At 46.3% G+C, this 22,565-nt stretch overlaps 1 protein-coding gene across 7 annotated transcripts in view; it reads right to left on the bottom strand.

The window, feature by feature from the left end:
- Positions 1-22,565, bottom strand: part of AKAP1 (A-kinase anchoring protein 1) — an 81,661-nt gene that overhangs the window by 13,122 nt on the left and 45,974 nt on the right. For all 7 annotated transcript variants that reach the window (XM_081945326.1, XM_081945325.1, XM_081945328.1 and 4 more), the window contains exons 3-8: positions 21,965-22,098; positions 14,131-14,257; positions 12,412-12,539; positions 9,611-9,788; positions 6,288-6,438; positions 3,055-3,122 (exon numbers count right to left, since the gene is read on the bottom strand). In XM_081945326.1, coding sequence (XP_081801452.1) covers positions 3,055-3,122; positions 6,288-6,438; positions 9,611-9,788; positions 12,412-12,539; positions 14,131-14,257; positions 21,965-22,098 — 786 coding nt within the window. The remainder of the gene's footprint in view (positions 1-3,054; positions 3,123-6,287; positions 6,439-9,610; positions 9,789-12,411; positions 12,540-14,130; positions 14,258-21,964; positions 22,099-22,565) is intronic.

Genomic DNA, 22,565 nt, shown 5'->3' with positions numbered 1-22,565 from the left:
ACTGGGAGGCATCTTCAGTTGGGACAGGGCCTGTTTGGGCCATGTGATGGAGATATGGATGCTGGACAGGGACTTGAACTTTCTTTTGGGTGGGGAAAACCCGGAACTCTCAGATTTGGGTTTTCCCAGATGTGCCAATATGACATCTCCAATAAAATGGAACTTTGAGGAACTTCAAGCCTCGGAGTCTTCTTTCGTTGGGGGTCTTACTTGGAACCCTGACATTAAGTTCCCGAGTTAGAGGTTAAGTCTCAGCAGAATCCGAACTCAGCCCCTCCCATCATTGTCCACCAATGCAATTTATTGATTGGCTGGATGAATGGAGACACTTCCCAGTTGTTGGGTTATGGTGCTGGGTTGCCGCTTTAAATTTTGTGTCCTCTACTGCTGGTCTTGGAGTTATGACCGTAATGAAGCTTCTTGCCAATCACAGTCGTAACCTATGTGGTGGGTTCCGGATTCCGTTCCAACCATATGGTTGGAACGGCCCCAGAGTAACCCACATGCACACGTGCGGTGCGTGCATGCGTTCTATCGTCAAATGACGCTTCCGCAAGCCTCCGCAATGCTCCAGCTGCTCCGCAGAGCATTGCGCAGGTGCCGTATGCGCTATGCGTGTAAGCACCAACAGCATAAAGCACCAGTAAGGAGCACGGGCGGCAGGTGAGCCCTCCGGAGCACCATACGGGAACAGTATCCGATGCTCCGGGCAGGATCTGGTACACCCGTACCGGGGCATACCACCTGCAACCCACCACAGCCCATTATTGGTCGTAAAGCACTCAGTTAACATGACCAACAGGATTTTTTTTTACAGTAGTCATTAAGCAAATCAATGGTTTGCTAGAGGTCTGGTTTTGCTAAAACCTGGAAATGCCAGTTTTCAACAAAAACATTGCAAAATGAGGTGATGTGACTGCCCTAAATGCGGTTGCTAAACACCAAAGTGCAGTCTTGTGATCACTTGGAGGACGACAACTGTTGTATCTTCAAATCCAGTTCATAAATACCCCCCCCCCATCCATCGTAACTCTAAAGAGCAGCTAGTAACTGGTTGTAAGACTACCTGTATTGATATATTATGTCTGAATTAATCTTATGTGGGGTTTTTTGTTTATTATTTGGGTCTACTTTTGGTATGACGGCCACACTAATTGAGTTGGGCAGCTTTATTAAACTAGTTGATAAATAATGCAATAATACAATAGTAGAGTTGGAAGGGACCTTGGAGGTCTTCTAGTCCACCCACTGCTTCTTGTTCTACCCTCAGGTGCCTTGGAGAATAGTTTGACTCCCTCTTCTTTGTGGCAACCCCTGAGATATTGGAACACTGCTATCATGCCACCCCTACTCCTTTTTTCCATCAAAATAGACATCCTGCAACCGTTCTTCATATGTTTTTTAATTTATTTTTTCTTCTTCTTTTCCTCCCCAAAAGCTAGGTGCATCTTATAGTCTGAAAAATACAGTAGTTTCATAAGGCGGCCCAACTCACCCAATGTAAGTTACTGATGAGTTACCATCACATTCAATAGACTCCTCTCAGCAAGGTACTGGCAGTCCTCGACTTACAACCTTTCATTTAGCGACCCTCACAATCATGTGATCGAAATATTGATGTTTGGCAACTGGCAGGTATTTATGACGGTTGCATCATATGATGACCTTATGCAACCTTCCGGCAGGCAATGTCAATGGGGAAAACGAGATTCACTTAACAAGTGGGTTACTATTGTCAGATTTCCTAAAAATGCCCTAATTGATTCATAAATATCGAGTCAAGTTTTCAATACAAAACCAGTCATTTATTAGAAGCACCACTAGGCAAGATCTGTTCGCAGTCAAGCCTATGCTTTGTTTGATTTATCTCTGAACTTTACCTCTGTTCCTTCCCTCCCCTCAGTCTGTGTCATAAATCACATTACCCTATAATAAATTACAATACCTTGGAGGTCTTCTAGTCCAACCCCCTGCCTAGGCAGGAAACCCTATACCAGCGATGGCGAACCTTTTTTGGCTCACGTGCCATAAGTGGGGGGAGCGCAGGCATGCCGCACCCATACTGCAATGCGCGACCACCCAGTGCGCATGTGCGCACTACAGGCGCGGACCCCCCCTATTTTTGCATGCTTTTTTCGCCCTCCCCAGGCTCCAGAGGCTTTATAGAAGCCTGGGGAGGGTGAAAACAGCCTCCCCCGCCCCCCTGGAAGCCCTCTGGAGGCTTCAGGGACCTTTAGGAGGCTTCCCTGAAGCCTCCGGAGCAGTCAAAATGACCCTCCGAGCAAACCGGAAGTCGCTTCCGGTTTGCTCGGAGGGTTGTTTTAAGCGCTCCGAAGGCTTTAGGGACCTTCAGGAGGCTTCCCTGAAGCCTCCGGAGCAGTCAAAACAACCCTCCGAGCAAACAGGAAGTCCGTTCCCGAATGTCTGGTTTGCCCGTAGAGCCGGGTTTTTGTACACCGGAGGCTTCAGGGAAGCTCATGAGAGCCTCGGGGTGGGGGGGAGGCTCTTTTCCCCCTCCCCAGGCTCCTATAAAGCCTCTGGAGCCTGGGGAGGTCGAAAATGGCTTTTAAAAAGGGTGAACTCAGCTGGCCAGTGCTCGCATGTGTGCTGGCCAGCTGACAGGCAGCGCCTCGCGTGCCCTGACAAATGGCTCCACCTGCCACCTGTGGCACGCGTGCCATAGGTTCGCCATCACTGCCCTATACCGTTTCAGACAAATGGCTATCCAACATCTCCAGCATAAGATGCACCCCTCCCATAAGATGCACCCCTCCCAAACCGGCTGCAGTAATCTGAAATCTGACTCCAGCTGACAGTATGCATGGAATGCATTCCCCTGCCCACCCATTCTGTCCCCATGACAACACTTGCGTTGACAACTATCTTAATAAGTGTAGTGATTCATGTTTAACAGCTCTGGCAAGAAAGGTCATAACACTTCACAACTCTCTTGCTTAGCAACAGAAATGTTGGTCCCAACTGTGGTCATAAGTCGAGGACTACCTGTAATAAAACCACAAAGATAGAAACATTTAGGTTTCTGGGGGTTACTACCTGGAAGTGGCACCACGTTGTCCAAAAGAACCTCAGCTCCTTGGAACGGCAGGGTTACAAAGTCAGACCTTCAAAGGAAAAAAAGGAGACAATAAGGAAATGAATTAAAACTTTACTTTACTTTACTTTTATTTAGATTTTTATACCGCCCCCTCTCCCCAAAGGGACTCGAGAACATAGAAATTGTCTAGGTTTACAATCTGAGACCCAAACCCTCCTTTTATAGCTCTTTTGGGGGGGAAAATGAGAATATTTTTGGCAGCAAGATACTGGGCTTAGATCAGAGTCCCCCCAAATGATTAATACTGACCCCTCAAAGCCCAATTGGACTATCCCAGGAGTCAATGTTATTTCTGCCAGTAGTCCTCCATTTGGAAACTCAATTGAGCCCAGAACTTTGCTCCCCATTGCAGTCGTTAAGCAAACCATCACGTGACCTGACTCAACTTTACAACTGTTTTCACAGTGGTTGTTAAGTGAGTCATTGCGGTCATTAAGGGGATCATGTGGTTGGTAAGCAAACCATGTGATTGTTAAGTAAAACCAGCATAATCTGTGACCAGCTTTTGGTTCAATGCGGCCTTACACACGGTCCCCTGACTACTTATTGTTGGCTCTGTGTGTGTGTAAGGTAAAAGTAAAGGTTTCCCTCGCACGTATGTGCTAGTCGTTCCCAACTCTAGGGGGCGGTGCTCATCTCCGTTTCAAAGCCGAAGAGCCAGTGCTGTCCGAAGACATCTCCACAGTCATGTGGCCGGCATGAATAAACACCGATCCTGTACAGATGGCATTTAGATCCAAAAAGGCTAGCCCGTATGTATCCGAATCTACAATCTAAATGTTGGAGATGTGACTGTGTTGGTGCCACGTATTACCATATTTGGTGGACTTGTAAAAAAGGTAAAGCATTTTGGATAAAAATATGGTGGGTTATTCAAAATATCTTGAAAAAGAGGATGAAGTTCACACCCCAGTTGTTTTTGTTAGGTATAGTTTCAGATTCTACTGTTATAGAGACTAATTTGATTTTGAACCTAACGACGGCAGCAAGATTGTTGGTGGCGCAATATTGGAAGAAGGAAGAGTTGCCCACTATCCAAGAATGGACGTTAAAAGTAGTAAACTTAGCAGAGATGGCCAAAATTTCAGCGTATCTGTAGGACCACTCAGATGAGAAGTACAAGCTGGACTGGAGAAGATGGATTGACTATATTCAAAACAAATACCGGACTAAAAAATTTCAGTTAGCTTATGAATGGAGGCATAAGGAATGCTACAATTTATTCAAAGCTAGTTTAATAAAGGGGGAATTAAAGCACAAGAATAGTAACATGTTAAAATTAGTTAGCTTATGTTAGCGTATGGTTGTTAAATGTTTATACCCTGTATTTTGCTCTGGGAGGTCGGGGGGAGAAAGGGAGGGAAGAGGGGTAGGGATGGGGGAAGAGGGAAGGGTAAGGGAGGTAATAATTGTAAAACTTATTTAAAATTTTAAGAATAAAAATGCTTACTAAAAAAAAAAAAAAACACCGAAGGCACATGGAATGCTGCTACCTTCCCACCAAGGTGGTCCCTATTTTCCTACTTGCATTTTTACATGCTTTCGAACTGCTAGGTTGGCAGAAAGTGGGACAAGTAACAAGAGCTCACTCCGTTACGTGGCGCTAGGGATTCGAACCGCCGAACTGTAGACAAGCTCAGCGTCTTAGACACTGAGCACCGTGTCCCTTTGTGCCTGTGTGTGGCTGTCCAACTTAAGAATTTCTTGTATTGTAAAAAAGATCTTTATTTCTAATACAGCAATATAACAGAATTTTGAAAGTCAGCCAAACTGTTTTCAAGATCAACTTACACCGTATAGCATGACTAAGCTAGAGTTTATTTATTTCGCTGTTTATTTTTTCCGTCCAAGTTTAAGTCACAGAATTTAAAAACATAGCACACCATTCATACATACATATGTAAGAATACATACAGGTATCCCTCACTTAACAACCAGAATAGGGAGCAGCAATGATGTTGCTAAGCAATATGGTCATTAAGAAGAGACATCACGTAACCATGGCTGGCAATTTTATTGCTGGCTTCTCCATTGACTCTGCTTGTTGAGACACGGCTGTGAAGCATTGCAAATGGCAATCCCTTGAGCAGAGGGTGCTGGGAGTTATAAACGCCTGGCAATTGGGAACCCTCCAAATTTCAATGACATAATTGTAGGGATGGTTCAACCAAGCTACCCACCCAACGAAAGCCAATGTTTTAACCACTACACTGTGTTACAACCACCCTTTGCAGCTGATTCTTCCAGACCACTGAGGTTCATCTATAGTTCAGGTTTGTCCCACATTGGCCACTTTAAGACCTGTGGACTTCAACTCCCAGAATTCCCCAGCCAGCCATGCTGGCTGGAGAATTCTGGGAGTGGAAGTCTACAGGTCTTAAAGTGGCCAATGTTAGATAACCCTGTCCTGACCTGGGCTTCCTAATACAGTAAAAAGCAGACACTTAGTCCCCAAAATCCTCTTTTGATTTCAAAGGCTATGAATTATATTCATTCACAGCTCGTAATGAGTCACAAATAGTTTGTAAAGAGTCGGACAGTAGACTGCCAAAGTCTTTTGTGATACGGCTGATAAGCACTCACTTTTATCTTCCTTGAAACGCCTCCAAAGAGTTAATTGGCAATTAGCTTGGCAAGGCCACACGGAGCGAAGAGTCAAAATGGAGCTTCAGAAGGTGAACTGACCAGCATGAACCAAATTGCTTCCTGCAAAGGCTCATGTGCCTTTGCTCCTCCTTTATGTCCTATGGGAGGGGCCAAACCTCCAAGCCTTACTCCTGAGTCATCCCTTCTGCCTTAACTGTTCTTGCCTCTTAGCAGCTCTGCGCATGCGCGCACTGGGAACAGGCTCCCCCTGTTCCTCTGCCTTGCTGCTGTCCAATTCTGGAGGCTTTGGAGGCATCATGTAACTCTCAGATGGCCCTGGACCCCTCTCTGCCTCCGACGCAGAGCCCTCATCAGAGCCGTTCCCAGACTCCAGGACTGGCCCATGTTCCTCCCCAACCTCCTCACTGTCCGACTCTGCTGCCAGCTCCGTAGGCGGACCACAACAAGCCATGCCTTAGTTGCAAGAGGAGACTCTGGAAAGAGTCTTCAAGGTCCATCTATTTCAACATTCATAGAATTCAGGATGATAGCCACTTGGAAAGGAACTCCTGGTCACCTCACTCACCTGATTTGTCTAAGCGTGTCAATCTTGACTCGTTCGTATCCACCATAATCCACATATCTGATTTCCACTTCGTTGACATCTTTGAAGTAGCTAATCACTTGTGCCCGCCACCACGCGCCTTCCACACCCGGCGCAGCACAGACAACGCCAACTGCAAGGCAGAAACATTGGGAACAATTCATGATGCAATGCAACAGCTTTTTAGAAAATAAAGAAAAAGTGGTGTGTGTGTGTTTGCTGTAGAACAGAGATAAGGAATGTTGGCCCTTTTATCCCTTGTGGACTTCAACTCCCAGAATTCCTCAGCCAGCCAGGAATTCTGGGAGTTGAAGTCCACCAGTCATAAAGGGGCCATCGTTCCCCATCTCTGCTGTAGAAGAATGGGGTCTGCCTTAAGTCCTTCCTTTGCTAACAGTCTTTCAAGTTACAGGTAGTTCTTGACTTACAACCGTAGTGGAGCATGCCCATTATGATTTTAAGTCATGATGGTCACAAAGTGAGTCATCCTGTGACCCACTCAATTTTACAACCTTTTTTTGCAGTGGCCGTCCAACAAATCATTAGAATTATCATTATCTGGTCATTAAACAAAACCCATTGCTTGCTATGGGGCGTATTGGGTGGAAATCTGAAGCAAATGATAATTTTGGACCAGAACAGTGTAAATTGCAATCCCATGATGGCAGGACAGTACAAATGGCCATAAATTTGGCTCAACTGCCAAGTAGCCAAAATCCAGTCCCAGGTCCATGGGGGAGCAGATAAAACTTTAAAAGCAAGTTGCAAGTACCATTTTGCAGGGGACCATTGGAACTTTGAAAGGTTATTAAGTGACCTAAAAGTTCCTAAGTCATAATTCAAGGACTACCTGTAACCACTCCATAAAAGTGTTCCTTTCTTTTTTTCAGAAATAATCCAACCTTGCAGGTGACGAGACATTCTCTGCCCCAAGTGGAACCTGAAGAGATGTGGTCAACATTTCATCAAATGGATGCCAATGCCTATGGACTACATGCCAATTAGGATCATTTGTTCAATGAGGCCCTTAGGCAAGTTATGGATACGATTACCCCAAGGACATGTATCAAAGAAACTGGGGACTTGTGGGTAGGAATGTTGTGAGCTGTTGCCACCATCACTGGGAAATTAAATAATTGCTTCCTGTGTGATTGATGTAGTCTGTACTTTATATAGGGAGTCCTCGATGTACGACCACAATTGAGCCCAAAAGTTATGTTGCTAAGTGAGAAATTTGTTAAGTGAGTTTTGCCCCATTTTACAACCTTTCTTGCCACACTTGTTAAGTGAATCACCACAGTTATTAAATTAGTAACATGGCTGTTAAGTGAATTTGGCTTCCCCAGGAAAATGAAACAAACAAAATGTTAAAAAGTTATGATATTGTTATGATAAAAATTATGAGCCGCGGTGGCGCAGGGGTTAGAGTGCAGTACTGCAGGCTACTTCTGCTGATCACCAGCTGCCTGCTCTGCTAGCGAAAATGGCTTCCGCTTGCAGTTTGGCAGATCGAATCTCACCAGGCTCAAGGTTGACTCAGCCTTCCATCCTTCCAAGGTGGGTAAAATGAGGACCAGATTGTTGAGGGCAAGAGGCTGACTCTGTAAACCGCTTAGAGAGGGCTGGAAAGCACTATGAAGCGGTATATAAGTCTAGGTGCTATTGCTATATTTATGTAGTTACTTACCAAGCACATGTATATTATATTAAAGTAATCAAAACATCTTTACAATCCTCAAGGCATGGGGCAACTTCTGAGCAGCCCTAATGTTTGGAATTTGAAGGTTGAAAAATTTGACCATATGATTTTGCTTGTCAGCAGGTCACAAAAGATTATCAACATGACTTCAAGGACACTGCAACCATTACAAATAAGAACCAGTTGCCAAGCATCCAAATGTAAATCACATGGCCATAGTAACGGTCATAAGTGTGAAAAATGGTCATAAATCATTTTTTTCCAGTGCTATTATAACTTTGAACAGTCGCTAAATAAACTGTTGCACGTTACGGACTACCTGTAATCTTATTTACGTAACTAGGATAGTTAAACAGGTTTGCCGGAACTGGTGGGGATATAAACCCTAGGAAGAAATGAATAAAATGAACGAATAACATCTATGACTGGTTTCAGTGTCCCAATGATTTGTGACACTTTTTTTTGCTAGCTTCCGGTGTCTGATAATAAAAATATCCATTTGGGAGAATGGATTTAGACATATTACAACGCGATTCACTTAACTACCACGCTAAAAAGGGTAATAAAATTGGATCCATTCGTGTGGATGCCTCGACTTATAACCAAAATTTTGGATCCAATTGCGATAAGCCAAGGACTGCCTATAAAAATATAAAAATCACCACAGGTGACTTACTCTCCAAATTAGCAGTATTTCGGTAATAATGAACATCTTCACCAGTTTTCACTGTTGTCTTAAAATGGCTTAACTGCAGAAACAGTGAGTATTTCTTTTTAACGGTACTACTTACACCACCCTACAGCTTCTCAGGTTTTTCCCCTCTGCACCAATACTGGAAGAACGATGCTCAGTTTCAAGCAGCAACTCACTGCACTGACTAGAACTCACAGTCTCCTGGTGATTGGCCCAAAGTCACCCAGCTGGCTTTCCTCCTAAGGCGGGACTAGAACTCACAGTCTCCTGGTGATTGGCTCAAAGTCACCCAGCTGGCTTTCATAACTAAGGCGGGACTAGAACTCATAATCCCCTGGTGATTGGCACAAAGTCACAGAACTGGCTTTCCTCCTAAGGCGGAACTAGAACTCACAGTCTCCTGGTGATTGGCCCAAAGTCACCCAGCTGGCTTTCCTCCTAAGGCGGGACTAGAACTCACAGTCTCCTGGTGATTGGCCCAAAGTCACCCAGCTGGCTTTCATAACTAAGGCGGGACTAGAACTCACAGTCTCCTGGTGATTGGCTCAAAGTCACCCAGCTGGCTTTCATAACTAAGGCGGGACTAGAACTCACAGTCTCCTGGTGATTGGCTCAAAGTCACCCAGCTGGCTTTCATAACTAAGGCGGGACTAGAATTCATAATCCCCTGGTGATTGGCACAAAGTCACAGCACTGGCTTTCCTCCTAAGGCGGGACTAGAACTCACAGTCTCCTGGTGATTGGCCCAAAGTCACCCAGCTGGCTCTTCTATGATATCAAACTGGATCTTCTATGATATCAAAAAGCTAGAAGACTGAAGAATGATTCTTTTCTGGTTCCATTTTGGTGATAAAACCAACACTGTATCTGTGGCGCAAAGATGAATGGAAGCCAAATCGGAGAAGAACTTACCCTCCACTGGGGTTGGCATCGTAGGAATCCCAGGTTGGGAGTAGCAGAGATACATCTGCTGATCTAGGCTACGAAGGACGTGGAAAGTGGGATGCGTGTGTTGTTGTACAAATAAGTGCCCGGCGTTGACTTGATTAACCACAATAACTTCTACTGTAACTCCATCAGGAAGCATGAGCTGCCACAGAAGGATGAAGAGAGAAGTATTTCCATGCACAAGTAATGGCATTTAATTTCCAAGCTACAGATTATATAACCCAGTATGGAAATGAGAGCAGAGTTAAGCAACTTGCTACGCTTTGTACCGCGTAGTCTACAACACCCAAAGTTAGCATGGTAACTTGGCTCAAGGGGAAGAGATATTGGACATTGTATAAACCACTTCGAGGAGACAAAAGTTGCCCATCTCCCAAATACACTGATCTTGTCAGCTGCCGCCTTCTGCTCGCTTGTGCTTCGCTGCTATGTGGTGACAGACTGGGATGTATTGTGGGGAGGGGGAATGAAGGGGGAGAATGCTTGGGGAAATGAAAGTAAGTGCTGTATCTCCTCCAGAAGCTGCCTCAAGGTCACCCCGCTGGAAGAAGGAAGGAGCTCCATACAAAACTACGCTTGGAGTGATGGCTACGAAAACATCTTGCCTCTGATTGGTTAGAGTGGGATGCGGGCAATGAGAGATAGTTAAGGGAGGGAAAAGTTGAACTTAGGGATGCTGGCAGGAGATTCTCAGTTCTAGGCTTTGCAATATTGCAATATACTTGGCTTCGAATAAGACTATTACCTTTCTCAACCGATGCAGCTAAGGATCATTTCTATTTAGAGGTTTCAGTTGTGGCAGGTCTGACAGATCTAATATTTCTCAAAATGAGCAACTTGGAAATGTGTAGACTTCAGTCCTTGGTGCTCTCCGAGTTTGTTTTCTTGCAGACATTTACAATACAATACAATATAATACAATAGCAGAGTTGGAAGGGACCTTGGAGGTCTTCTAGTCCAACCCCCTGCCTAGGCAGGAAACCCTATACCGTTTCAGACAAATGGCTATCCAACATCTTCTTAAAGACTTCCAGTGTTGGGGCATTCACAACTTCTGGAGGCAACTTCTGTTCCACTGATTAATTGTTCTCACTGTCAGGAAATTTCTCCTTAGTTCTAAGTTGCTTCTCTCCTTGATTAGTTTCCACCCATTGCGTCTTGTTCTGCCCTCAGGTGCTTTGGAGAATAGTTTTGACTCCCTCTTCTTTGTGGCAACCCCTGAGATATTGGAACACTGTTATCATGTCTCCCCTAGTCCTTCTTGTCATTAAACTAGACATACCCAGTTCTTGTATCCGTTCTTTATATGTTTTAGTCTCCAGTCCCCTAATCATCTTTGTTGCTCTTCTCTGCACTCTTTCTAGAGTCTCAACATCTTTTTTACATGGTGGCGACCAAAATTTCCCTACCTAAGTAGGCAACATCATCCCTGCTATGCTGATGATGTTACCTAGTTGGATTATGAAGCATCTGCAAGAAAACCACCAGGCTCAGAGAGCACCAAGGACTCTATAGTTCAACCCTAAGCTACAAATATCCTCTTAGTACCACATATGGCAGTGATGGCGAACCAGAGAGTGTGCGCTTGTCTGGGCCGCAACCCGGAAGAGCAGCTGTTGAGGGGTCATTTGCACCCAGGAAAATGAACTTCCGGTTTCCAGTGTGTGCATGCACGCTGGCCAGTTAAGTCTTCCAGTTACTGGTGCACACGTGGACGTGAAGATCTGCTGGCCAGCACGCATGCTCACACTGGAAAACGGAAGACCAGCTCTTTCAGTTTCCGGGATTGCCGCACACACAAAGGCCACCTGATCATCGCACGTGCATGCGCGCCAAAAACCTGGAAGATGAACAGGCGACTCCATGCGCGCCAGGCAACATGGCTCCATGTGCCACAGGTTCGCCATCACAGACATATGGATGTCAAACATTTCAGAAAGCATGCCAATGGCAGAAATTTGCATACAGTACAGTGGCAAACCTCCGCTAAGGAACAACTATTCTTTCTGTATGAATGTGTACGGAGGCATGCCCTGCCCTCTGGGGTCAGAAACAAACCTCCAACCAACACTGATGATGTTACCTAGCTAGGTAATGAGGTCTCTACAAAAACAACAGCAACAACGAGAGCAGCAAGGATTCCACAGTTCAACTCTGAATTACAAATGTTCTCTTCTATTGGTACCCCCTTTTCTCTCTCTTCTTCACAGCTCCCTTGCTTTCTCTGTGATAGTTTTATTCCCTCTCTTTCTTCCCACTTCAACAGAACAGTCTGTTCCTGCTGTGGGTCTACACCCTGGCAGAGTGTTTCTGAAAAAAAAGGCTGTGGGTGGCTGTTAGGACTACAAGTTCCCAACCTCTGCTGCGCACAACTTCCCAAATCTGCACGAATGCATTGCACCCTTAAGATCAGAAGCTCTCAAGGATGCAGGTCGACCCATGACACGTGAAATCAGAGTTGCAATAAATGCTCGAGCTCCTTTAGTACATGTGTCTAACGTGTTTCTACACACATGTACAAACCAGTTGGAGGTTGTTGTTGTTTCAACCTTTGACCAAAGCTCTGGATTCTGAAGACGCTTCCACCTCCAAGAAAAATGTATCCCCAGGCTAAGATGCTTTGAAACAGCCATTAGAAAGATGTGGCAAGAAAGCAAGGGACCATAAAGTGCAACCCAACAATAAGTGAATCAAAGTCCTTCCAAAGCCTGCACTTTTCTCCAGTTCTATTAAGACGGGACCTAGTTTCTTGAGTTTGCGCTTACCCAGGAGGTCATGGGGAGGGAATGCAATGGCAACGGTGGCGGTGGGGGAGCATAGATGTTGGTGAGACTCAAATCCTTGAACTTCTTTCCAATCAGGGTCAGTGCTTTGTCAACGTTTTGCTGAGAGCCTGCAAGGAAGGAGAGGGGTGGGAAAAAAATACAGATCTCAGAAAATGTTTCGGCACAAAGGAAGAATCAAGATAGCCTACCTCACAAAAGATAAGCGATTCCTCATTTAAGCAAGAGGGGAATGTTTTTGCTTTGCATCCTGTAAAGGAGCAGCCAGGCCAATATCTATGGTGTTTTCCTGAAAATAAGACAGGGTCTTATTTTCTTTTGACCTACAAAAAATGGCTTGGGTCTTATTATCAGGGAGGGCTTATTGTTTTGGAGTTGCCAGGCGGCTGCTCTCTTGCGAGAGGGCTCCCAGAGAGCTGGGCACAGCCTCAGGGGCGAACAGCTGTGTTGCACTGTCACAGCAGCACAACATAGCAGCCATGAAGTGACCACGCTCACGAGCAGCCAGCCGGCAAACCCCCTTTCCAGCCAGGCACAGCGCCATTCACTGACCTAGGTGTATCGGCAAGCCGTGTGAGTGCTGTTCGCCACCGCCCGGGTCCTGCAGCTTGCCGCCTTTGGAATGCAAGTGAATGGCACTCTGCACGGCTGGAAAGGGGGTTGCGCGAGCGGCTGTTCCGCTCCCCGCTCGCGCGCCTCCCAATGCCTTGGCCCAGCTCTCTCTGAAGAGCCAGGGCACCACTGCTGCGGCCAGCCACCGCCGCCATCCCAGCATGCCTTTTTCAGCGGCTTCCAAACCATGGAAGTAGGCTGCCGAGTCTTCCGACAGTGGCCGCTCTGGAGGTACGCTCTATGGTTGTGGGCCCAATGGTTTTCCATCTGGACCTCGTGTTTCTCAACCTCAACAATTTTAAGATGGGTGGACTTCAACTCCCAGAATTCCTCAAAACCAGTATGGCTGGCTGGGGAATTCTGGGACTTGAAGTCCACCCATCATAAAGTTGCTGAGGTCAAGAAGCACAGATCTGGGCCATTCTTAGCAATAACACTTAGACTTATATATAACTCCATAGTGCTTTACAACACTATCTAGGCCATTGATGGCTAACCTTTTCGTCGCTGTGTGCCAAAAGCGTGCATGTGCACCCCAGCATGCGTCCCCCCATGCATGCGTGCACCAGACCCCATGTGCATGCGCATGAGATCCCCCCCTACGCCCCCCATGCATGTGCACTTGTCTCCTGGATGCGCCCTGCCCCCTGCGCATGCACGGCAGAGACACGAAAATCAGCTGGCCGGTGGGAGGTGCGTGCGTGATGGCTTGTATGCCCATAGAGAGGGCTCTGCATGCCAAGGGTTTGCCATCACAGATCTAGGCAGTTTTCTAATGTCAGCATATTGCTCCCGACCATCTGGGTTCTCATTTTACCGACCTTGGAAGGATGGAAGGCTGTGAGTCAACCTTGAGCCAGTCAGGATCGAACTCCAGGCTGTGGTCAGAGTTTGCCTGCCATACTGCATTCTAACCACTGCCCCACTCTTCCACAAAGTCTTAATGTGAGTGTCGTTCCTTCTCCAATCAATGTAGAAGGAAACACCACAGGGGTGGAGAATTCCCAGATTCGGTCAATCAAAATCAAATGTGCCATATTTTAAACTGTCCATTCAACATACAGCAGCCCTCCAGCAGCTTCCACTCACCTTCTATATGGCAGATCTGGAAGTCTTGGGTGTAAGGTAGAGTGGAAATGTAGATTTTGGCACCGGAGACCTGCTTCAGGAAACTCACGTATCTCCCTTGTTTGCCTATCAGGCGTCCTACTAAGTGCTACAGGGAAAAGAAAAAGGAAAGAAATAACAATAAATGGAGGGACACATTTGTAGGTCTCTCCTTCCATAGATCAGAAAGGACCAAGCATAGCAACCCTGGAATTACAAAAGCTTATTTATTTTTCAAATTAATATCTTGAAGCTTTTTGGGTAGCATTGGTAGTCAACATTTGCACTGTATTGTTGCCTGGCTGCTATTTTTTATTATTTATACATGTAGTCCTCGACTTGTACCCAGTTGCTTAGCCACCAAAATTATGACAGAATCCCAAAAAGGTACTATGGTCAAAGATCTGATGACTGCCCACCTGGTCACAGGACGACATTTTGGACACCTGGCAACTGATCTATGATTTATAGCCATTTGCAGTGACCCACAGTCACATGAGCGCAATTTATGTTTTTTATAGTCAAGGCTCTGGTTTTCCCAGTTGCAATGGGTGGCTGTGAAAGTTGGACCATAAGAAAGGCTGAGGGCCAAAGAATGGAGGCCTTTGAACTCTGGTGCTGGAGAAGACTCCTGCGAGTCCCTCAGACCGCAAGGAGATCCAACTGGTCAGTCCTAGAGGAGATCAACCCTGACTGCTCTTTAGAAGGCCAGATCCTGAAGATGAAACTCAAATACTTTGGCCACCTAATGAGAAGGAAGGATTCACTGGAGAAGAGTCTAATGCTGGGAAAGATGGAGGGCAAAAGAAGAAGAGGACGACAGAGAATGAGGTGGCTGGATGGAGTCACCAAAGCAGTAGGTGCGAGCTTAAATGGACTCCAGAGGAAGGTAGAGGACAGGAAGGCCTGGAGGAACGTTGTCCATGGGGTCGCAATGGGTCGGACACGACTTCACAACCAACAACAATTACAGTCGTAACCCAAAGATTACATGAGCTGTAGCATGGTTTGTATTTTAATCTATTAGCCACCGAGAGTTACGCACTTGAGTTGGGCACTCCAACAAATTTAATAAATAAATAAAGCTGGCTTGCAGCAATTTACAAAGCTAAATAACAGTAAAACCTTTCGTTCAGGGGTGTCAAACTCAAGGCAGGCACTTGTCTGAAATGGTATGGAGTGTTCTGCCAGAGCAGGGGGCTGGACTAGAAGACCTCCGAGGTCCCTGCCGGCTCTATTCTATTTTATTGTTCTGTTCTGTGATACCACAGGTTCTTAATGAGGGATATACCATAACTAAGCAACAGTTTGGTCTAGTGATTAAGGCACCTGGCTAGAAACCAAGAGACTGAACTCAAGTTCCACCCTAGATTTGAAAGCTACTTTGGGTGACTTTGGGTCAATCACCAGAAAACAGTGAGTTCTAGTCCTGCTTTAAACATGGAAGCCAGTTTGGCTGACTTTGGACCAGTCCCTGTCTCTCAGCCCAATTTACCTCATAGGGTTGTTGATATAGGGCCGTGATGGCGAACCTATGGCTCACGTGCCACAGGTGGCACGCAGGGCCATATCTGCCAGCACGCCAGCTGTCAGCTCCAGGGGACATGTGTGTGCTGAACAGCTGATCTTTGGCCTTCCAGAGGGCTGGTTGATGACGTTTTTGCCCTCCCCCGGCTTCAGGAAAGCCTCCGGAGCCTGGGGAGGGCAAAAACGGCCTCCCCTGGCCGCCCTCTGGAAGCCGGAAAGAGATCATTTCCGAACTTCCGGTAGGCCTATGGGGCCCGTTTTTTGCCCTCCCCCGATTCCAGAGGCTATCTTGGAGCCTCTGGAGGGTGAAAGCGGCCTCCCCTGGCCCCCGGGGAGCGAAATACCAACCTCAGCTTGGAGGCGAGAAGTGCAGTGAGTGTGGGGGGGAGTTGTGCATGAATGCGTGGGGGGGGCACTTTGCATTATGGGTGCCGCCGCGCATGCTGTCGCGCATGTGTGCTTGCATTTTTGGCACCCAACAGCAAAAAGGTTAGCTGCTGTAGGGGAAATAGGAGGAGGAAGAAATATTATGTTTCCCACCTTGAATTATTTATAAAATAATACAAGTGGATTTAGAAAAAGATCTTTAAAAATCCCCTTGCCATTCTTTGGACAACTGCCAGTTAAAATCAGTCCTTCTACCAACTTTTCAGAAAACTCTTTTTTTTTTTGCCGGGATGAGTCTTCTTGTCATAATTCACGGAGTAGGAATACGATGCCAGCGGCTACATTGGCCAGGTTTAAAATAAATAAAACAAGCTGGCATAAGTAAATGCCCTCCAGTTAAACTCCACTCCTACCAGACACACCCATGTAGTTGCTCGGCATCGAGACAAAAGTGGTTTGCCACTGTCTCCTCCTCAGAATTGTTTTGGATTCCAAGTCTAGCTATAGTTCTAGGATTATTTGGCCAACTCCTCTCTAACTACAGGCAAGTCCTCGACTTACAAAAGTTCTTTAAGAAGTGACTGATGAGTGTCTTTGCCAAAGGTGTTTTTGACCCCTACGAGGCAACTGTTGAAGTCCAGAATCCTAAAGTTGCCATGGTTGAGAAACACTGCTTTAGAAGATACTCCTTACTTACAAGAATCTCTAGTACTAGAAGATCGGAGTTAAATCGCCACTGCAGTCATTACCAAACTGGAAGGCTGCAGGAATGGAATATCCACAAAAACATGGCAAACAAGAGAAGAAGAATCAGTAAGGGTTCTAAGAGTCAGCATATTGCTCCCAACAATCTAAGTCCGGGATGGCGAACCTATGGCACGCGGAGCCATATTTGCTGGCCTGCATGCCGGCCAGCTGATTTGCAGCCTTTTGGAGGGCTAGGGAAGGCCATTTTCGCTCTCCCCAGGCTTCATGAAAACCTCCAGATGCTGGGGAGGGCAAAAAACGGCCCCAACGGGCACCCGGAAGTTTGGAAACAATCTGTTTCGGGGTTCTGGAGGGAGTCCAGGGGAGGCCATTTTCATGCTCCCGAGCCTCCGGAGGCTTTCCTGAAGCCTGGGGAGGGCGGAAAGAGCCTCCCCCGGCCTCCTGGAGGCTCTCCGGAAGCCAGAAACTATCTGTTTCCGGCTTTTGGGGGAGGCCGTTTTTGCCCTCCCCAGGCTTCAGGAAAGCCTCCGGAACCTGGGGAGGGGTCATACATGCATGCGCGGGAGGGGGGTGTCCACACGCAAATGCGCAGGTGGGCGGGGAGGATTGAATTGGTGTGGGCACATGTGGGCGCCCTAATAAAAAGGTTAGCCAACACGGATCCAGGTCTTGTCTTCATTGTTACTGCCTTTATCCTGCTTTTATTTTTACAAATCCCTCAAGAAGGCAAACATAGTCCTTCCTCCTTCTGTTCTCCCCACAACAACCATAATCCTGTGAGGTGAGTTGGCCTGAGAGAGAATGATCGGCCCAAAGTCACCCAGCGGGATTTCATGGCTAAGGCAGAACATGAACTCGTAGCCTCCTACTTTCTAGGCTGATGCCTTAACAGAGGGGAGTCAAACTCGCCTTGTCACAGCATCGTCACGTGACGTATTGTGACTTTTTCCGCCCTTCGCTAAATGGGGCACGGGCGTGGGAAGCACATGACGCATCCAGCCCGCTGGCTGCGAGTTCGAGATCCCTGCCTTAACACCAGGCCAAACTGGCTCTGTTATGTCATAAACCAGGGGTGTCAAATTCATGGCCCACGGGCCGAATGTGTTGTTTCCTGGCCCCACCCCTACCCGGTTTAGCAAAGGGGGGGACCCAATACATCACGTGATGCTGCTGTGACGGTGCAGGCTTGACATTCCTGTTATAAACTGTTTTGTGATGACTATTGTGTCATAAAAGATTTTTTAAAATTTGTCAAATTTCAAATTCTATGGGAGTCTGGGTCCCAGTTTTTGGATGCATTTTGTAAGTTAGCCCAGAGCTAACCTTAGTTCAAAGGGACGCGGTGGCTCAGGGGCTAAAACGCTGAGCTTGTCGATCAGAAAGGTCGGCAGTTCGAATCCCTAGCGCCGTGTAACGGAGTGAGCTCCCGTGACTTGTCCCAACGTCTGCCAACCTAGCAGTTAGAAAGCACGTAAAAAATGCAAATAGAAAAATAGGGACCACTTTGGTGGGAAGGTAACAGCGTTCCATGCACCTTTGGCGTTTAGTCATGCTGGCCACATGACCACAGAGACGTCTTCGGACAGCGCTGGCTCTTTGGCTTACAAACAGAGATGATCACCGCCCCCTAGAGTCAGGAACGACTAGCACATATGTGCGAGGGGACGCTTTACCTTTAATTCAAAGGTTGTTGCCCTGTACTATTTTGCCCAGTCAATGGTTCCGACAATGAGGGTTTTAGCAGTGTATAGATACAAACCATCACACAATCGTCTTAATTTCATGTGCTAGCAAAACACTGCTTAGGATCCCAAAGGCACTTTTTTCAAGAGGCAACTGGATTTTCTTGGTTTTTCTTTGAAGGAGTTTCGCTTCTCATCCAAGAAGCTTCCTCCGCTCTAAAGGAGCTTCTGGGACGAGAAGCGAAACGTCACCAGAGAATAACCAAGAAAGTCCAGTTGCCTCCTGAAAAGGCACCTTTGGGATAACTATGACATGGATGACTTGAGAATCGCCATAGACATTTACCGACTGCTTAGGATCCTTACTCAAGGCAGACTGGAGCCCTACATGGAAAAAAGGCGCATGAGAGAAGCTCACACTGGCCTTACAAAAGGGTAAGGAACAAGAGGCACAACTGAGAAAGTGGGAGAAGAGGGACAAAAATAGGTCAATATGTGCTTCATCAATTATAGAAAGGTCACAGATTGTGTCAACCACCTCAAGCTGTGGAATATGCTTAGAAAACCAGGAGCTCGGAATAGCTCATCGTCTGCACGCAAAACCTTTGCAGGACAGGAATTCCGATGGGAGGGAAGATGGTGAAACTCCAGGGCTGCAAAGACGTAAGAGAAGCTGTGCAAGCAGTGCGCGACTTACAACAGCTCACTTAGTGACCGTTCAAAGTTACAACGGCACTGAAAAAATGTGAGGGATGACCGTTTTTCAAAAGTTTTACAACATTTGCAAGCATCCCCACGGTCATGTGATCGAAATTCAGGCGCTTGGCAGCTGGTTCCTATTTATGACCTGTGATCCACTTTTGCGACAAGCCAAGTCAACAGAGAAGCCAGATTTACTTAACGACCGGGGTACTAATTTATCAACCGCGGGGATGCCCTTAACAACTTTGGCAAGAAAGGTTTCAAAATAGGGCAAAACTCACTTAACAAATGTCTCGCTTAGCCACAGAAATTTTGGGGTCGATTTATGTCGCTAAGCAAGACAGCTATTAACTGAATTTCACCCCAATTTATGACCTTGCTTGCCACCGTTGTTAAGCAAATCATTGCAGCCCTTAGTAACATGGTTGTTAAGTGAATTCAGCGTCCCCATTGACTTTCCTTGTCAGAAGGTCGCAAAAGAGGATCACATGACCCTGGGAAGCAACCGTCATAAATATGAGTCAGTTTGCCAAGCGTCTAAATTTTGATCATGTGACCACAGGGAGGGAGCAATGGTCGTAAGTATGAAAAACGGTAATAAATCCTTTTTTTAGTCCTGTTGTAACTGCAAATGCTCATTGAACCAATGGCTGTAAGTTGAGGACTACCTACATAACACTCACGTTTTGGGATTTCTTTTCTAGTCTACCTCAAAAGGGCGACACAAATGCACCCCAGAACAAAACTACCTTGAGTCCTACACTTTTACAACTTTTTTTTCCTGCTACATTACAAACGTTTTCATTTATGACTAGTACTAACTACAGCGGCAAAACGTTTCATTGTTATCTTAATGTTCGGAAGCTCTCGACTGCATTGCACAGAATTGCAGCATTGGGGAATTTTGAGAGTTGAAGTCCACAAGTCTTAAAGTTGCCAAGTTTGGACACCCCTGCCATACATAGACTTTTCCACTCCTTATTTGTCTCTTGCCACCAAGGAAGCGTGTCTTTATATTTATTTTATTTGCAGGTGATCCTGGCTTGATGACTGCCCTGTTTAGCAACTGTTTGAAGTTCTGACAGTCCTGAAAAATGAACTTCATGACTGGTGTTCATACTTACGACAATCCTAATGTCCTGAAGTCACATGGCTGACTTCAGGCACGTCACAACTGGCTAAGCCAAGCAGGGTCAACAGAGACGTTGGCAGTGAAGTCACAAGTTGAGGTCACAAGCCCGTCACAGTCACACGTTTCATTTAGCGACTTCCTTGCTTAGCAACAGAATTGTCAGTTCCAACTCAGGTTGCTAAGCAAGGACTACTGGTATCTAGATGTCACATTTATAGAGCCAACTCTGAATTACTCAGGATGGTGTACAAGTAAACACAAATACTATGTAAGAAGAAGTCATACAAGGAGGCTTAACGTAATCAGCATCATAACAGAATTGGAAGGACCTTGGAGGTCTTCGAGGTCAGGAGTCACCAACATTTTGGACCTCAGGGACAACTAAATTCATAATTTTAAATCCCACGGACAACTAATATACAATAATACAATAATACAATAGTAGAGTTGGAAGGGACCTTGGAGGTCTTCTAGTCCAACCCCCTGCCTAGGTAGGAAGCCCTATACCGTTTCAGGCCAATGGCTATCCAACATCTTCTTAGACTTCCAGTGTTGGGGCTTTCACAACTTCTGGAGGCAAGCTGTTCCACTGATTAATTGTTCTAACTGTCAGGAAATTTCTCCTCAGTTCTAAGTTGCTTCTTTCCTTGATTAGTTTCCACCCATTGGATATATATATCCAATATAATCTGCTGAATGACTGGGTAGGTGGGTGGGTGTGGCTAGGTAGTCATGTGACTGGGTGGGTGTGGCAAACTCAATGTCACTCACAATGAGGGGTGCCTCCCCAGCCTCTTCGCCCCTCCCCTCCCAGCCTCTCCTCGCCTCCCCGCCCAGGCTCCTTAGGGCCCCAACAGGAAGCAGTTGTTGGAATGCAGCCACCAGGAGAAAGAGTCGGCAAAACATCTGGCTCAGTTCAAATTAGATCTGACCGAGAAGGAGGCTCAGTAGAAGCAACTCACTGAGGACTACGAGCATAGGCTTTCCAAGCAGAGGGAAGACCTGCGGGAGTGCAAGGCCAGGGACTGGCGCCTGGAGGCTCTGTGGGCTGAGATGGTCAGCCAGTTCATGATGCAGTCCCACAGGAACGAGGCCCTCCGGCTCTTCGCCACCAGCGGCATTTCCCTCCAGCTTTCGCCCAAAGCCCCGCACCAGGAGGCTGAAGCAGACCCCAAATTGGAATTTCTGCCCTCTCTGACCTACACAAAAAGACCCCGAAGGGGGAGACTCTCTGCAGCAACAGAAACGTTCATTGCACGTATCTGTCACAGGGACCATAGTTTGAGGACCCCGGTTAGTGCAATATAAAGAATGCAAATAATTTTTCTGCCGACCACCAACATTTTTTCATGGACCGCGAGTGGTCCACAGACCACCAGTTGGTGACAGCTATTCTAGGCCAAGTCTCTGGGCTAGATTTTATCTTAATAAATTTTATCTTTAATTTTACCTTAATAAAATTCCCAGAAAGGTACATGCTCCAAACCCATCAACTCAGGAAAAGATCCCAATTTGTTAACCACATATGAAGGCCATCAAGATCAGGAGAATGTGGACATTGGAGGAATCACATTAAATGGCAGGCACTAGGACCAAGAAAGTGCCCAACTGAAAAAGTTGGGAATCCCCATTTAAGCAAAATCACGACTAGGTAGAGAGACAATTTTCTGGACGTTACCTTCGGTATTTCAATTTCCCAGATGACAAGCTCTGCCTTATTGCAGTCCGTTCCCATCTTGGCAGTCAGGCAGCTGTCATTCTTGCGGAGAGCACAACCGCTGTCCACCGAGTCCATGCTGTTCACGTCAGAGCCTAAAAAAGAAAAGCAGCCACGTTCCTTCACTTACAGGGTGATGAAATGCTGGGCAAAAGAGACTGCAGCAAACTCCCTTTTGATCCTCTCATTCTGCTTTCTCCCTTTACATAAGGAGCTATAGAGGTGGGCAGAACAAACTTCTCTAGCCCAGGTGATGCCCCTCCAGTCAATCTCTCTCTTTCTCCCTATCGTCTAATCTATCTAACATCTAATCTCTCTCATTATAATCAATCATCATATCTATCTATCTATCTATCATCTATCTATCTATCTATCTATCATCTATCTATCTATCTATCTATCTATCTATCTATCTATCTATCTATCTATCTATCATCTATCTATCTATACAATACAATAGTAGGAAGGGACCTTGGAGGTCTTCTAGTCGAACCCCCTGCCTAGGCAGGAAACCCTATACCATTTCGGACAAATGGCTATCCAACATCTTCTTAAAGACTTC

The sequence above is a fragment of the Natrix helvetica genome, assembly GCF_964273705.1.
Source record: "Natrix helvetica genome assembly, chromosome: 2".
In the NCBI taxonomy this organism is placed as follows: domain Eukaryota; kingdom Metazoa; phylum Chordata; class Lepidosauria; order Squamata; family Natricidae; genus Natrix; species Natrix helvetica.
This window is presented reverse-complemented; position numbering and strand designations above follow the sequence as displayed.